Source organism: Oncorhynchus mykiss, chromosome 11 (assembly GCF_057628025.1).
Source record: "Oncorhynchus mykiss isolate SJ-2025 chromosome 11, ASM5762802v1, whole genome shotgun sequence".
Taxonomy (NCBI): Eukaryota; Metazoa; Chordata; class Actinopteri; order Salmoniformes; family Salmonidae; genus Oncorhynchus; species Oncorhynchus mykiss.
The window spans coordinates 82,674,124-82,692,348 of record NC_143032.1 but is presented as its reverse complement, the minus strand read 5'-3'; the positions used below and the strand labels follow the sequence as shown (position 1 = coordinate 82,692,348).

The 18,225-nt window shown below is 41.1% G+C and overlaps 2 protein-coding genes across 5 annotated transcripts in view; one reads left to right on the top strand and one right to left on the bottom strand.

The window, feature by feature from the left end:
* The window catches only part of LOC110536477 (phosphatidate cytidylyltransferase 1), a 48,943-nt gene extending 38,915 nt beyond the window's left edge, over positions 1–10,028 (top strand). For both annotated transcript variants that reach the window (XM_090191250.1, XM_090191251.1), the window contains 3 exons: positions 431–550; positions 1,117–1,220; positions 8,943–10,028. In XM_090191250.1, the coding sequence (XP_090047376.1) occupies positions 431–550; positions 1,117–1,220; positions 8,943–9,069 (351 nt within the window). In that variant the 3' untranslated portion in view covers positions 9,070–10,028. The remainder of the gene's footprint in view (positions 1–430; positions 551–1,116; positions 1,221–8,942) is intronic.
* Positions 10,029–15,061: 5,033 nt separating this feature from the next.
* The window catches only part of tmem175 (transmembrane protein 175), a 74,105-nt gene continuing 70,941 nt past the window's right edge, over positions 15,062–18,225 (bottom strand). For all 3 annotated transcript variants that reach the window (XM_036936506.2, XM_036936504.2, XM_036936505.2), the window contains exons 10-11: positions 18,058–18,222; positions 15,062–17,894 (exon numbers count right to left, since the gene is read on the bottom strand). In XM_036936506.2, coding sequence (XP_036792401.1) covers positions 17,387–17,894; positions 18,058–18,222 — 673 coding nt within the window. In that variant the 3' untranslated portion in view covers positions 15,062–17,386. The remainder of the gene's footprint in view (positions 17,895–18,057; positions 18,223–18,225) is intronic.

Below are 18,225 nucleotides of genomic sequence, written 5' to 3'. Positions count from 1 at the left end.
TGAGTTGTTGTGTGTTCTAGACATGGTCAATACTGAGTTGTCGTATGTTCTAGACATGGTCAATACTGAGTTGTTGTTGTGTGTTCTAGACATGGTCAATACTGAGTTGTCGTGTGTTCTAAACATGGTCAGTACTGAGTTGTTGTGTGTTCTAGACATGGTCAATACTGAGTTGTCGTATGTTCTAGACATGGTCAATACTGAGTTGTTGTTGTGTGTTCTAGACATGGTCAATACTGAGTTGTCGTGTGTTCTAGACATGGTCAATACTGAGTTGTTGTTGTGTGTTCTAGACATGGTCAATACTGAGTTGTATTTACCATGTTGTTCAGAACATTTACTAATTAGCTGATTCCCAATACATAGTGGTACTTGTTTTAGTGAGTCCAATCGGAAACCCTAAACAACGTGTGTGTGTCCGTCTCTACAGAAAACAGTGAACCTGTACCCGTATCAGATGCACAGTGTGGTGCTCTCCACCTTCGCCTCTCTGATTGGTCCCTTTGGAGGATTCTTCGCCAGCGGCTTCAAGCGAGCGTTCCAGATCAAAGTGAGAGAACACACACAGGCTGGCGTAGGGTGATCTCCATGGATACCTTAAAGACACAATCTGTGATTTCTCTGTAATAACTTATCTATCTCTCGCTCTCGCTCGCTCTCAGGACCTTCTCTGTAATAACTTACAGTGGGGCAAAAAAGTATTTAGTCAGCCACCAATTGTGCAAGTTCTCCCACTTAAAAATATGAGAGAGGCCTGTAATTTTCATCATAGGTACACTTCAACTATGACAGACAAAATGAGAAAAGAAATCCAGAAAATCACATTGTAGGATTTTTTTATGAATTTATTTGCAAATTATGGTGGAAAATAAGTATTTGGTCACCTACAAACAAGCAAGATTTCTGGCTCTCACAGACCTGTAACTTCTTCTTTAAGAGGCTCCTCTGTCCTCCACTCGTTAACTGTATTAATGGCACCTGTTTGAACTTGTTATCAGTATAAAAGACACCTGTCGACAACCTCAAACAGTCACACTCCAAACTCCACTAAAAACGTATCTATCTCTCGCTCGCTCTCAGGTCCTTCTCTGTAAAAACTTCTCTCTCTCCTGTCAGGATTTTGCAGACACCATCCCTGGTCACGGGGGCATCATGGATCGCTTCGACTGTCAGTATCTGATGGCTACCTTCACTCACGTTTACATAGCCAGCTTCATCAGGTAAAGGTCATCAAATTCACCTAGCCAGCATCATCAGGGAAGGGTCGTCACATTCACCTAGCCAGCATCATCAGGGAAGGGTCGTCACATTCACCTAGCCAGCATCATCAGGGAAGGGTCGTCACATTCACCTAGCCAGCATCATCAGGTAAGGGTCGTCACATTCACCTAGCCAGCATCATCAGGGAAGGGTCGTCACATTCACCTAGCCAGCATCATCAGGGAAGGGTCGTCACATTCACCTAGCCAGCATCATCAGGGAAGGGTCGTCACATTCACCTAGCCAGCATCATCAGGTAAGGGTCGTCACATTCACCTAGCCAGCATCATCGGGTAAGGGTCGTCACATTCACCTAGCCAGCATCATCAGGGAAGGGTCGTCACATTCACCTAGCCAGCATCATCGGGTAAGGGTCGTCACATTCACCTAGCCAGCATCATCGGGTAAGGGTCGTCACATTCACCTAGCCAGCATCATCGGGTAAGGGTCGTCACATTCACCTAGCCAGCATCATCAGGTAAGGGTCGTCACATTCACCTAGCCAGCATCATCAGGTAAGGGTCGTCACATTCACCTAGCCAGCATCATCAGGGAAGGGTCGTCACATTCACCTAGCCAGCATCATCAGGTAAGGGTCGTCACATTCACCTAGCCAGCATCATCAGGTAAGGGTCGTCACATTCACCTAGCCAGCATCATCAGGTAAGGGTCGTCACATTCACCTAGCCAGCATCATCAGGTAAGGGTCGTCACATTCACCTAGCCAGCATCATCAGCTAAGGGTCGTCACATTCACCTAGCCAGCATCATCAGGTAAGGGTCGTCACATTCACCTAGCCAGCATCATCAGGTAAGGGTCGTCACATTCACCTAGCCAGCATCATCAGGTAAGGGTCGTCACATTCACCTAGCCAGCATCATCAGGTAAGGGTCGTCACATTCACCTAGCCAGGAAGATTCCCTCGCAGCTTAAAATGCAAGTTGTGGTGATATAGGCTCTGCTCCTTCAGGGTAGATCACTGCTAAAGCAAAGCATGAATATAAAATATCTTACAGACAGTGACCCATACCAATCCCCCAAAACACCAGAACTTTATGCCAGATGTCTGTGTAGCTATGCCAGAGCACTGTTTGGATACAGTTGAAGTCAGAAGTTTACGTACACCTTTGCCAAATACATTTAAACTCAGTTTTTCACAATTCCTGACATTTAATCCTAGTACAAACTCCCTGTCTTAGGTCAGTTAGGATCACCACTTTATTTTAAGAATGTGAAATGTCAGAATAATAGTAGAGAATGATTTATTTCAGCTTGTATTTCTTTCATCACATTCCCAGTGGGTCAGAAGTTTACATACACTCAATTAGTATTTGGTAGCATTGCCTTTAAATTGTTTAACTTGGGTCAAATGTTTTGGGGAGCCTTCCACAAGCTTCCTACAATAAGTTGAGTGAATTTTGGCCCATTCCTCCTGACAGAGCTGGTGTAATGGAGTCAGGTTTGTAGGCCTCCTTGCTCGCACACACTTTTTCAGTTCTGCCCACAAATTTTCTATGGGATTGAGGTCAGGGCTTTGTTATGGCCAGTCCAATACCTTGACTTTGTTGTCCTTAAGACATTTTGCCACAACTTTGGAAGTATGCTTGGGGTCATTGTCCATTTGGAAGACCCAATTGCGACCACTGATGTCTTGAGATGTTGCTTCAATATATCCACATAATTTTCTTTCCGCATGATGCCATCTATTTTGTGAAGTGCACCAGTCCCTCCTGCAGCAAAGCACCCCCACAACATGATGCTGCCACCCCTGTGCTTCACGGTTGGGATGGTGTTCTTCAGCCTGCAAGCTTCCCCCTTTTTCCTCCAAACATAACGATGGTCATTATGGCCAAATTGTTCTATTTTTGTTTCATCAGACCAGAGTACATTTCTCCAAAATCTTTGTCCCCATGTGCAAACCGTAGTCTGGCTATTTTATGGCGGTTTTGGAGCAGTGCCTTCTTCCTTGCTGAGTGGCCTTTCAGGTTATGTCGATGTTGGACTCATTTAACTGTGGATATAGATACTTTTGTACCTGTTTCCTCCAGCATCTTCAAGGTCCTTTGCTGCTGTTCTGGTATTGATTTGCACTTTTCTCACCAAAGTACGTTAATCTCTAGGAGACAGAACGCGTCTCCTTCCTGAGTGGTATGACAGCTGCGTGGTCCTATGGTGTTTATACTTGCATACTATTTGTACAGATGAACATGGTACCTTCAGGCGTTTTGAAATTGCTCCCAAGGATGAACCAGACTTGTGGAGGTCTTGGCTGATTTATTTTGATTTTCCCGTGATGTCAAGCAAGGAGGCACGGAGTTTGAAGGTAGGCCTTGAAATACATCCACAGGTACACCTCCAATTGACTCAAAGTATGTCAATTAGCCTCTAAAGCCAAGACATAATTTTCTGGAATTTTCCAAGCTGTTTAAAGCCACAGTCAATTTAGTGTATGTAAACTTCTGACCCACTGGAATTGTGATACAGTGAATTATAAGTGAAATAATCTGTCTGTAAACAATTGTTGGAAAAATTACTTGTGTCATGCACAAAGTAGATGTCCTAACCGAATTTTAACCACGTTTTCTGTACTATTAACTACAATGACCATAATCCTTTGCACGCCTGCGACATAAGGAACAGAATAATGCACAATCAAGAGGGGATACATAGAGACAAATTGCTTTGAGGTATCGCTACCTGAAAATATGTGATCTAAGTGATTTGATAGTTGGCATTCAGCAGTCATAAAAGTATACCTTATTTACTGTGAAGAACTACTAAAATAGTGATTTTTGTCAGACAGCAGCTCTATAGAGATGAGATGATGACTTGGAATGAAATAATAAAGTCATCAAATAAAACACATGTAATATACGCCATAACATAACGGGGCGGCAGGGTAGCCTAGTGGTTAGAGTGGAGGGGTGGCAGGGTAGCCTAGTGGTTAGAGTGTAGAGGCGGCAGGGTAGCCTAGTGGTTAGAGTGGAGGGGTGGCAACCCTAGCAGCTGTTTATATTATAATATGTTAATGTTATGTCTGTGTTCCAGGGGTCCCAACCCTAACAGCTGTTTATATTATAATATGTTAATGTTATGTCTGTGTTCCAGGGGTCCCAACCCCAGCAGCTGTTTATATTATAATATGTTAATGTTATGTCTGTGTTCCAGGGGTCCCAACCCTAGCAGCTGTTTATATTATAATATGTTAATGTTATGTCTGTGTTCCAGGGGTCCCAACCCTAGCAGCTGTTTATATTATAATATGTTAATGTTATGTCTGTGTTCCAGGGGTCCCAACCCTAGCAGCTGTTTATATTATAATATGTTAATGTTATGTCTGTGTTCCAGGGGTCCCAACCCTAGCAGCTGTTTATATTATAATATGTTAATGTTATGTCTGTGTTCCAGGGGTCCCAACCCTAGCAGCTGTTTATATTATAATATGTTAATGTTATGTCTGTGTTCCAGAGGTCCCAACCCTAGCAGCTGTTTATATTATAATATGTTAATGTTATGTCTGTGTTCCAGGGGTCCCAACCCTAACAGCTGTTTATATTATAATATGTTAATGTTATGTCTGTGTTCCAGGGGTCCCAACCCTAACAGCTGTTTATATTATGTCTGTGTTCCAGAGGTCCCAACCCTAGCAGCTGTTTATATTATAATATGTTAATGTTATGTCTGTGTTCCAGGGGTCCCAACCCTAGCAGCTGTTTATATTATAATATGTTAATGTTATGTCTGTGTTCCAGGGGTCCCAACCCTAGCAGCTGTTTATATTATAATATGTTAATGTTATGTCTGTGTTCCAGGGGTCCCAACCCTAGCAGCTGTTTATATTATAATATGTTAATGTTATGTCTGTGTTCCAGGGGTCCCAACCCTAGCAGCTGTTTATATTATAATATGTTAATGTGATGTCTGTGTTCCAGGGGTCCCAGCCCTAGCAGCTGTTTATATTATAATATGTTAATGTTATGTCTGTGTTCCAGGGGTCCCAACCCTAGCAGCTGTTTATATTATAATATGTTAATGTTATGTCTGTGTTCCAGGGGTCCCAACCCTAGCAGCTGTTTATATTATAATATGTTAATGTTATGTCTGTGTTCCAGAGGTCCCAACCCTAGCAGCTGTTTTATATTATAATATGTTAATGTTATGTCTGTGTTCCAGGGGTCCCAACCCTAGCAGCTGTTTATATTATAATATGTTAATGTTATGTCTGTGTTCCAGGGGTCCCAGCAGCTGTTTATATTATAATATGTTAATGTTATGTCTGTGTTCCAGAGGTCCCAACCCTAGCAGCTGTTTATATTATAATATGTTAATGTTATGTCTGTGTTCCAGGGGTCCCAACCCTAGCAGCTGTTTATATTATAATATGTTAATGTTATGTCTGTGTTCCAGGGGTCCCAACCCTAGCAGCTGTTTATATTATAATATGTTAATGTGATGTCTGTGTTCCAGGGGTCCCAACCCTAGCAGCTGTTTATATTATAATATGTTAATGTGATGTCTGTGTTCCAGGGGTCCCAACCCTAGCAGCTGTTTATATTATAATATGTTAATGTGATGTCTGTGTTCCAGGGGTCCCAACCCTAACAGCTGTTTATATTATAATATGTTAATGTTATGTCTGTGTTCCAGGGGTCCCAACCCCAGCAGCTGTTTATATTATAATATGTTAATGTTATGTCTGTGTTCCAGGGGTCCCAACCCCAGCAGCTGTTTATATTATAATATGTTAATGTTATGTCTGTGTTCCAGGGGTCCCAACCCTAGCAGCTGTTTATATTATAATATGTTAATGTTATGTCTGTGTTCCAGGGGTCCCAACCCTAGCAGCTGTTTATATTATAATATGTTAATGTTATGTCTGTGTTCCAGGGGTCCCAACCCTAGCAGCTGTTTATATTATAATATGTTAATGTTATGTCTGTGTTCCAGGGGTCCCAACCCTAGCAGCTGTTTATATTATAATATGTTAATGTTATGTCTGTGTTCCAGAGGTCCCAACCCTAGCAGCTGTTTATATTATAATATGTTAATGTTATGTCTGTGTTCCAGGGGTCCCAACCCTAACAGCTGTTTATATTATAATATGTAAATGTTATGTCTGTGTTCCAGGGGTCCCAACCCTAGCAGCTGTTTATATTATGTCTGTGTTCCAGAGGTCCCAACCCTAGCAGCTGTTTATATTATAATATGTTAATGTTATGTCTGTGTTCCAGGGGTCCCAACCCTAGCAGCTGTTTATATTATAATATGTTAATGTTATGTCTGTGTTCCAGGGGTCCCAACCCTAGCAGCTGTTTATATTATAATATGTTAATGTTATGTCTGTGTTCCAGGGGTCCCAACCCTAGCAGCTGTTTATATTATAATATGTTAATGTTATGTCTGTGTTCCAGGGGTCCCAACCCTAGCAGCTGTTTATATTATAATATGTTAATGTGATATCTGTGTTCCAGGGGTCCCAGCCCTAGCAGCTGTTTATATTATAATATGTTAATGTTATGTCTGTGTTCCAGGGGTCCCAACCCTAGCAGCTGTTTATATTATAATATGTTAATGTTATGTCTGTGTTCCAGGGGTCCCAACCCTAGCAGCTGTTTATATTATAATATGTTAATGTTATGTCTGTGTTCCAGAGGTCCCAACCCTAGCAGCTGTTTTATATTATAATATGTTAATGTTATGTCTGTGTTCCAGGGGTCCCAACCCTAGCAGCTGTTTATATTATAATATGTTAATGTTATGTCTGTGTTCCAGGGGTCCCAGCAGCTGTTTATATTATAATATGTTAATGTTATGTCTGTGTTCCAGAGGTCCCAACCCTAGCAGCTGTTTATATTATAATATGTTAATGTTATGTCTGTGTTCCAGGGGTCCCAACCCTAGCAGCTGTTTATATTATAATATGTTAATGTTATGTCTGTGTTCCAGGGGTCCCAACCCTAGCAGCTGTTTATATTATAATATGTTAATGTGATGTCTGTGTTCCAGGGGTCCCAACCCTAGCAGCTGTTTATATTATAATATGTTAATGTGATGTCTGTGTTCCAGAGGTCCCAACCCTAGCAGCTGTTTATATTATAATATGTTAATGTTATGTCTGTGTTCCAGGGGTCCCAACCCTAGCAGCTGTTTATATTATAATATGTTAATGTTATGTCTGTGTTCCAGGGGTCCCAACCCTAGCAGCTGTTTATATTATAATATGTTAATGTGATATCTGTGTTCCAGGGGTCCCAGCCCTAGCAGCTGTTTATATTATAATATGTTAATGTTATGTCTGTGTTCCAGGGGTCCCAACCCTAGCAGCTGTTTATATTATAATATGTTAATGTTATGTCTGTGTTCCAGGGGTCCCAACCCTAGCAGCTGTTTATATTATAATATGTTAATGTTATGTCTGTGTTCCAGAGGTCCCAACCCTAGCAGCTGTTTTATATTATAATATGTTAATGTTATGTCTGTGTTCCAGGGGTCCCAACCCTAGCAGCTGTTTATATTATAATATGTTAATGTTATGTCTGTGTTCCAGGGGTCCCAGCAGCTGTTTATATTATAATATGTTAATGTTATGTCTGTGTTCCAGAGGTCCCAACCCTAGCAGCTGTTTATATTATAATATGTTAATGTTATGTCTGTGTTCCAGGGGTCCCAACCCTAGCAGCTGTTTATATTATAATATGTTAATGTTATGTCTGTGTTCCAGGGGTCCCAACCCTAGCAGCTGTTTATATTATAATATGTTAATGTGATGTCTGTGTTCCAGGGGTCCCAACCCTAGCAGCTGTTTATATTATAATATGTTAATGTGATGTCTGTGTTCCAGAGGTCCCAACCCTAGCAGCTGTTTATATTATTATATGTTAATGTTATGTCTGTGTTCCAGAGGTCCCAACCCTAGCAGCTGTTTATATTATAATATGTTAATGTTATGTCTGTGTTCCAGGGGTCCCAACCCTAACAGCTGTTTATATTATAATATGTTAATGTTATGTCTGTGTTCCAGGGGTCCCAGCCCTAGCAGCTGTTTATATTATAATATGTTAATGTGATGTCTGTGTTCCAGAGGTCCCAACCCTAGCAGCTGTTTATATTATAATATGTTAATGTTATGTCTGTGTTCCAGAGGTCCCAACCCTAGCAGCTGTTTATATTATAATATGTTAATGTTATGTCTGTGTTCCAGGGGTCCCAACCCTAACAGCTGTTTATATTATAATATGTTAATGTTATGTCTGTGTTCCAGAGGTCCCAACCCTAGCAGCTGTTTATATTATAATATGTTAATGTTATGTCTGTGTTCCAGGGGTCCCAACCCTAACAGCTGTTTATATTATAATATGTTAATGTTATGTCTGTGTTCCAGGGGTCCCAACCCTAACAGCTGTTTATATTATAATATGTTAATGTTATGTCTGTGTTCCAGAGGTCCCAACCCTAGCAGCTGTTTATATTATAATATGTTAATGTTATGTCTGTGTTCCAGGGGTCCCAACCCTAGCAGCTGTTTATATTATAATATGTTAATGTTATGTCTGTGTTCCAGGGGTCCCAACCCTAGCAGCTGTTTATATTATAATATGTTAATGTTATGTCTGTGTTCCAGGGGTCCCAACCCCAGCAGCTGTTTATATTATAATATGTTAATGTTATGTCTGTGTTCCAGGGGTCCCAACCCCAGCAAGGTGTTACAGCAGCTGTTGGTCCTGCAGCCAGAGCAGCAGCTCAGTATCTTCAACGCCATGAGAGACCGCCTGAGAGACAGGGGAATACTGCCCCCTGCTGCCATGTAGTACACACACACACACACACACACAGAGAGAGAGAGAGAAAGAGAGAGTGTGTCCGAGAGAAATTTTATTTTGGCTGCTTGTGTGTTACTAGATTTACACATCTAGTTTTTCTGGATCTATGTCATGTAATGCGAGAGGGGGAAAAAATGGCACAGCAGCCATTTTTGGGACGGGGTGTAGATGACCACACACGGCAATCATCTTTTTTCGGTGATTTTCTACCTTCTTCCAGAAACTCTTCTGAACAACGACTGTTTTGTTTTTCTTGTTCTTTTAACCAGTCCTCATTACTGTGAACTAAGGTGTTGCTCCCAACAACAAGAAGTTAGTTACCTTTTACAAATAACAACAAAACTTTCGCGACTTTACATGTACCACTGGGACCTGCACGAGCACCTGCACCTGCACCAACAAACTACAGTAAGCCAATGTAATGCTACCATGCTAACTAGCGGCAGCAACATTTTAAAGACTAAAGGCTGCGTTGCTCTGAAGAAACAACATCGATCCTAGTTAAGAACGCATATGGTTTGTATCATAGCGTACTGTAGGGGACAGTGACTGGCGGTCACCCTGTGGATGGATGGAGATTATTACAGTGATTTTATCCGAACTGAAGGAAGACACAGGGCAGGATACCAGTTTATCCTGGGTTGGCGTTGGCTTGGAGCAACAGCAGGGTCTTATTCACTAGAAGAAAAACGGACCGGAACAGGGAGGTACTGACCTGAATTTGTCCAATTTAGAAACGTCTGTTTTCTGTTGCATAATGTTTTGCTAAAGTGTGCACTAATTAACTTTTTTTGGGCGCTGCCCTAATATGTTGAAGATACTAAACACACTTGACTTGGGCACGGTGTTTATTTAATGATAGTATGTATCTGTCTATATCAGAGATGATGGTCTTCACGTCAACGTGACGTATACGACAATAATACGATCTAAAACGTTTAAGCATGTTCCTAAGTCCTGTCGTTCATTACAACTGAAATAAGCTATTTTTCTTCTGAAGAGGTTTTAGTTTCTAGATTGATCTACTGTTAGGTATTGGAACTTCACCTCGCGCTATAATGCACACTACCATTCAAAAGTTTTTCTTTATCTTTTACTATCTTCTACATTGTAGAATAATAGTGAAGACATCAAAACTATGAAATAACACAGTAATCAAAAATGTGTTAAACAAATCAAAATATAATTTATATTTGAGAATCTTCGAAGTAGCCACCCAGTGCCTTGATGACAGCTTTGCACACTATTGGCATTCTCTCAACCAGCTTCATGAGGTAGTCACCTGGAATGCATTTCAATTAACAGGTGTGCCTTGTTAAAAGTTCATTTGTGCAATTACTTTCCTTCTTAATGCGTTTGAGCCAATCAGTTGTGTTGTGACAAGGTAGGAGTGGTATACAGAAGATAGCCCTATTTGCTAAAAGACCAAGTCCATATTATGGCAAGAACAGCTCAAATAAGCAAAGAAAAACAACAGTCCATAATTACTTTAAGACATGAAGGTCAGTCAATACGGAACATTTCGAGAACTTTGAAAGTTTCTTCAAGTGCATGCAGTCAACTGTTCAGAGGAGACGGAGTGAATCAGACCTTCATGGTTGAATTTCTGCAACAACAAAAAAACACTACGAAAGGACACCGATAAGAAGAAGAGACTTGCTTGGGCCAAGAAACACGAGCAATGGACATTAGACCAGTGGAAATCTGTCCTTTGGTCTGATGAGTCCAAATTTGAGGTTTTTGGTTCCAACCACCGTGTCTTTGTGAGACGCAGAGTAGGTGAACGGATGATCTCTGCATGTGTGGTTCTCACCGTGAAGCATGGAGGAGGTGGTGTGATGGTGACAGTCTGTGATTTACTTAGAATTCAAGGCACACTTAACCACCATGGCTACCACTGCATTCTCCAGTGAAACGCCATCCCATCTGGTTTGTGCTTAGTGGGACTATCATTTGTTTTTCAACAGGACAATGACCCAACACACCTCCAGGCTGTGTAAGGGCTATTTGACCAAGAAGGAGAGTGATGGAGTGCTGCATCAGATGACCTGGTCTCCACAATCACCTGACCTCAACCCAGTTGACATGGTTTGGGATGAGTCGGACCGCAGCGTGAAGGAAAAGCAGCCGCCAACAAGTGCTCATCATATGTGGGAACTCCCAAGACTGTTGGAAAAGCATTCCAGGTGAATCTGGTTGAGAGAACACCAATAGTGTGCAAAGCTGCCTTCAAAGCAAAGGGTGGCTACTTTGAAGAATCTAAAATAAAATATATTTTGGTTACAATGTGATTCCATATGTGTTATTTCATAGTTTTGATGTCTTCACTATTATTTTACAATGTAGAAAATAGTAAAATAAAATAAAAATCCTTAAATGAGTAGGTGTGTCCAAACTTTTGACTGGTAGTGCATTTCTGTAGGTATGGATCACTGTAAACAAATGCAGAATAATTACAGTAATTTTCAAAATAACGAGCTACATTTCAAGAAATCCTAGTTGTAATATTCCCCAAAAATCGGGAGGGAATAAGCAAGAAATCCGATATCCTCCAACCGGGATTTCTGGGAATTTGGGGAAAGTTACCGGAATTTGGCAACTATAGCAACCAGCACACACTATTACACTGTGTACATATCTCCAATGTATTACTGTACATAAGAATATCATATCAGAACAAAGACATAATATCAAATCTTTAAACTATGAAAACTATATGCAAAATAACCAGACAATGGGACGTTATTATTTATCTGTAGCAATAGCATTAATAAACTGTGGTTGAAGAGGTAGCTAGGTGGGAAGGGGGTCTAATCTTTTTTTGGGAGGGGGGCATCTATTAACATATAAGGTGAACTGGTGGCTGCTGATGTGAGAATGTCTGAGGTAACTTAAACTTGAGATTGTGAAAGATATCATTTTTTAACAACCTTTTTCTGTCTAGCCTTTTTAACCAATTATTTGAGTTGCACTATAGTTGATTGTCCATCCCTCTTCGGCTGACCTGAACCATTCAACTGTTCCAATATTCCTATTATTTTTCTTACCAGACTCGATCTTTTGTAAAAAAAAAAATGTTGTAGAAAATAACATTTTAGAAGTCTACTTATTTGTTGTATTGCTCTTAAAGGGGTTGTTATTGAGAGAATTCAAGATAATTTGGTAACATTTCATGTTATGATTACGGTGTGAGGCGAATTACAGTGCGTGTACACGCCTACTCAGTGGCCAGTTTATTAGGTACACCACCCCATTCATATAAATGCTTTGCTCCTACAGTGAGTCAAGTGGATGTGGTTTGCTATATAAAGGAATCAGACAGGCATTGAGACATTCAGTTACTGTTCCATTGACCGTTAGAATGGGGGAAAACTAGTGACCCAAGTGACTGGGCGTGGTGTGATCATTGGTTCCAGTATCTCAGAAACGGCCGGCCTCCTGGGTTTTTCCACTCGCGACAGTCAGCGGGAGTCCTGCGGACGAAAACAGCTTGTTGAAGAGAAAGTCGAAGGAGAATGGCAAGAATCGTGCAAGTGAACAGGCGGGCAACAAACAGGCAAATAACAGGCACAGTATAACAGTGGTTTGCTGAACAGCATCTTGGAACGCACAACTCTTCGGACCGGGTTCCACTCCTAACAGCTAAAAACAACAAGAAGAAGCGGATCCAGCAGGGACGCCATCACCAACACTGGACAGTTGAAGAGTGGAAAAACATCGCCTGGTCCGACAAATCCCAGTTCCTGTTGCATCATGCTGATGGCAGGGTCAGAATTTAGCGTAAGCAGCACGAGTCCATGGCCCCATCCTGCCTGGTGTCAACGGTACAGGCTGGCGGTGGTGATGTCGGGAATGTTTTTCTGGCACACGTTAGGTCCCTTGATGCCAATTTGAGCAAGGTTTCCATGTCCGGAATAATTCAGGCTGTTCTGAACGCAAAGGGGAGTCCAACCTGGTACTAGATGGGTGTACCTAATAAACTGGAAACTGAGTGTATATAAAGTATATTATATTCAGAAGAGTAGCTGTATCTTTCAGAAATGTGGTTGATTTTTGAATCTATAAAGGCATATGGATGGGGCTTCTGTGTTAGGCTGGTATTAAATCAAACACCAATACAGGAAAACCTGCACCGTGGAAAAACATTACCACTTTGCGGAACATGAAAGTCGTGATTTGATAAACAATGTTTACTGGTTGAAAAATAATCAGAAAACAAACTCTCACTCGTTTGAATGATTCAAAGAAAGGGTGTTTTTTGTTGTTGTTGCATTGGAGAGAGAAAAAAAATCCATCTTGTGTCTTTTGATTGATTTAAATCCAAACCTTCATCTGTTCTGATTAGCAGAGAGAGATTCTTCCAGAAACGTTTACCAAAGCACGGTCTGAAACACTTCCTTACTTTGGGGTTTTTACGTATTTATTTCCTCCAGATACATTTTTTTGTGCTTCCTGGTTTCTTTCTCATGTTGAAGTAACTGCTCTCTTCTGTGGATTTGTGGAACTAGTTTTGTACTGTAGAATTGTGGTGTCACTTCTAAAGCCCTCCCCATTGGCCAAACGGCTTCTCTCTCTATTGGTTCCTGCTTGGGATTAGATTTTTATAGATTGTTTCTGTTTCTTATTAAAACACATTAACTTGACAGATGCACATGGATGATAGAAATCAAGAGTTCTTGGTTTGGCCCCATACGAAAAACCCTTTTTTTATGCTTCTAAGTAGAACCCTTTTGGTGGTGCGAAAGGTACTACCACGTAGAACATTGCATTAGTGAAAGGAAAGTGTTTATTTTTCGGAGGGTTCTCCTTATGGGGGGAACAATTTGAAGAACCCTTTTATGGTTCTAGGTAGCGCCGCCTTTTTAAGAGGGATGTGCATGTGGTGTTCAACACAAAATGGCGCTGTCCAAAGTAAAGATGTGGTCGAGGCGTATGAGACTTAAGGTGTGAAATGGCTGCAGTTCAAATGAGGTTTAAGTTGGTGTGGTTTTAGTTATGTTGTGATAATATATAAGCCTATATACTGTTGGCAACACGGTAGTATTGCATTGAACACGACCTGAAGTGCAAGTCCGATAACCTAAATACCAGGTATTATGCAAAAGTTTGGGGTCTCATGTTTTTTTGATTGCTTATGCAGGATTTGTTTTCTAATAAATCTCTAGCTTTTTGAAGTGGGTTAAGATTGAAAAGTTGACATTTTATTGTGAAATACAGAGTTAGTATATATTATTTTAACATTTGATTTGACACACACACGCATAGTGCCGATAATGATTAGTTACATTGTGATTCTGTATGGAGGTGAATAAATACTTTTTATTTTTCCCCTTTACAAAAATATACATCTCCTGGTTTTGTTTGTTTCTTCTCGACGAGAATCTGAATTCATGAAGATATATTTTCACCACAAGGTTCTCACCTGTAAAACCCTTTCAAGGAAGCACATATTTTTTCCCTAAACTGGTTTGGTGTAGAACTCAGAGCCTGTATTCTAAGAGAGGACGAGTGCTGATCCTGGATCAGTTCTCTTGACGGCGCTATGGATGCAAGATCAGTATGTTACATTTAAAATTTAAAAAATACAGATTGTGCCTTTTTTTTTAAAGCAGTTTATTGATTTTTTTAAAGGGGACTTGCAGTGTTAACAGTGATTGACAACACTTGTATAGCTTAATCTCTTGGGATCTAGGTAAACAACTGCAGAATTTTGTCGGGAAGGAATGGAGGGGAAAACGAGCAGCAGTAGCTTGCAAAGAGAGAGAGGGGGTGGAGCTTCTCGTTCCGGTTCAGCTCTTCATTTTAAACAACGCATCGACCCAGAACTTCAATCAGCTGACCAATTATGCAAGACATTAGTTCTGGATTAAGAACATTTGATTCCTTATTTGAGCTCTAAAAAGCAGATAACACTGAAGCATTCTGAATTTAAAGTGCTTTTTCAACATCAAAACACAAAACAGTATTGCAGCAATAACAGTGACCTCTGACTTTTTTATCGGGGAAAGAAACGTCACATCCAGAATATTGCAAAGAAAAAAGTGTTTTACATTTCAATATAATGTAACATCTATATTAAATAAATCACTGTCTTCAACCATGTCTTTCATTTCATTGTATGGTTTGATTTTAAATGGCCCAGTAATGTAAAATAATTTCTGAAATGAATCTACTCTGAGTACAACATATTGTCTGGACAGATGAGAATGGCTATTCACATTTATTTATTTCATTTAAAAATGTAAATCAAATAAATGTAACCTAGCCTGAGAAGAAAGAATGCAACAAAATGGGACTTTTTCAGCTAATGCCAGGCATAGCTATACATTTTCATGATCGGGCTGAAATCCTATGAACTTGGGCTAGGATCATCAGTATGTCGGGATTCTGGTCGTTTTGAGAGGTCAAGGACACAACGGCTATTGCCTGTCCCGATTTAATTTTCTGACATGTCTTAAAATGTTGGTCGTGCATCTTGTAGTATGAGCAGTGCTCTACGACGCGATTGGGCAAGGGGTCTGATGCCAATGAGAACGCCGCATGTGAGACCTAAAGAGACGGTGAAGAGGGACGCAACAACACGCCCGGTGTGGACCGAGGTGATGGGAGCCTGATTGGTGGAGCTGTGGAGAAAACACAACTGCCTTTTTTTTTTTAAATGGGTGAGTTGGTGTTAAGTGGCCCGATGAACAGCGTTTCATCATTATTATTTTTTCCATTGGTCCTTAACGTGAAATCTCCACGCACCGGGGCCATGCAAAAGTAACTCCAATATTACGTCCTTATTCTGCACATAATGTGCACTCCAATAAATCAGCTGTTTTTGTTACGAAACTTTTCCCCCCTATGACAATGGAGAAAACACTAGGGAATAACAGTGTAACGTGAGCACCCACATCCTGGGGTTGAACATGGACGGAATTAAAGATTTGTGAAAAGGGAATTTAAAAAAAAAATCATTAAAATCAGGAAATGTGAGCAATTACAAGTTACGATTTTAGAAGTATTGTAGCGTATGTCCAGCATAGGGATTTGTATTGTGTAAAATAAGAAGTGCAATATTAGCTGACACAACACATTGTGAGTACATTCCTGTGGACGGTTATTATATTCTGAACTGAAAAAAGTGAAGTTACCCTGTTGGTCAGATTCATGCTGCTCACTCACTCTTTCATGTTATAGAAGGACAAATAACTATTTATAGAATTTATACTCCGTGATTAAACTCGGTCAATATGAGCAGTGTGTTATATGAGGACTTCCATTTTATCTGCTATTTGTATGTTGGAAAGTGGACATGAATATTCAGAATGAATGAAACCCCAAAATTAACTAGCCTGAAATTCAGTCGGTGCTAACATTTCACTCCTTTGCCTCAGGGGTCACGTTAAATGCAGAATTCTGCGTTGTTACAGCGCTCTGACAGCGTAGCTACTTTCCTCCGGTACAATGATTAACCCGAAGAAAAACAGGAGCTGGCTGGCTACATTCTATGATGATAAACTGAAATCTGATGACCATGCGTCGTTTTAGCAAAAACAAATACCTTGCTTTTTCAATTGTAAGCTCATTGACTTGAGTGGCTGCTACGCCAAATAGCATTTACACTTCTGTTGTCATCTGTTGTAAATGAAGCTATTTTGTGAATGTGTTGCACTAATGTATTTTCTGTGAAGGAAATCTATAGCTGCACGTTCCTGATCACTCTATTGAAGCGGAACAACAAATAAACTTGACTTTCAATATTAAAACGCAGGTGAAATGGTTAAAAAAAATGCAGACTTCTGAACTCTTAACACGACCCCTGTGCCTCCTCACGCCAAACATGTTTGGAGTGCAAATGTTGGCACAAACAGACTAGATTCTCAACGGTAAACAATTATTCAAGAAGTCAGATACAAATTATTAAAAAAAAATGGGAGGGCTGTCAATGACATTGGTTGTACTCTCCACTTCTCTGGCTCAGTGCCATTTCCTTTAACGACCACTTGACTTACGCAACCAATTTGTAAAGAAAATTGACTCATCAATACAAAACTGAATGTGCAGTTCAAATGGAATCGACCTCAAACTCTCCCTTCAGAGGTCAAGACGAGCTGTAGCTACTGTACATCTGTCCGACGGACCACGTCCCCGGTCCCAGAGCCTGTATTCACACAAAGCTGATCTAGGATCAGGAACCCACTTGTCCATATAATCTTATTCATTATATATATACACATTATGATATAACCGTCAAAACTGAGCCTAGATCAGCACTCCTACTAACATTTGTGAATACAGACCCGGAGCAAACTGACAACCACTAAGTGATCATGGTATTGAAGGGCATCCTAGCCTCCTCTTCCTCCTCCTCCAGAGCACTCCTCGTCTCCGGCCCATCTGGGCAGAATATGAGCCGGAGCAGCGTCAACCCGCCTCTGACCAGCAGCCTCAGCAACAGGAAAGCAAACGGCACCGTAATCTCCATCAGGTGGAAAATAGACGCGCTGAATTTACTGAGAATACAGGTGAGGAAGAAGGTCCCCAGGGCCACGCACGGGTACAGCGCCAGCTTGGCCAACATGAAGGCGTGCTCACGGCCGCCGTAACGCACATAAGGGTGTAGCGTCTCGCGTTCGCTGAACAGCGCCGCCACCCAGATGGCGAGCTGGAAGACGCCGGCGAAGAAGATGATGACGCAGCTGATCTGGATGGCCTCCAGCTCGTTGCGGGAGTTACGGGGGAACTCGTGGGTCAGCTGGTAGGCCAAGGGCAGGCCCCCTACGAAGGCCAGAGAGAAGGTGTTGAGGAGGCCCATGAAACGAGTGGTCCTGGATGAAGAGTCAGAGAGAGGTAGGTAAAAAACCACAGTCATTGTGAGTAAAACTTTCCCACAACAGTACAATACACTCATTTTCTTTACCTTTAACCTGACAACTGCAGATATTTAAAAAATGTAAATTTATTTGATGAATTTAATTTGTTCTATATTACCTGGTGACGTGAAGGAAGAGAGAGTGATGGACAAACCAGAGGAGAGCCACGGTAGCGAAGGAGCCGAAGTAGGCCAGGTACTCTGGACCATAGTTCTGCAGGGCAGCCACCAGACTGCCACCGTACTGTTTCTGGACCATCACTGGGTCAGGGACATTGTCCTCGCTG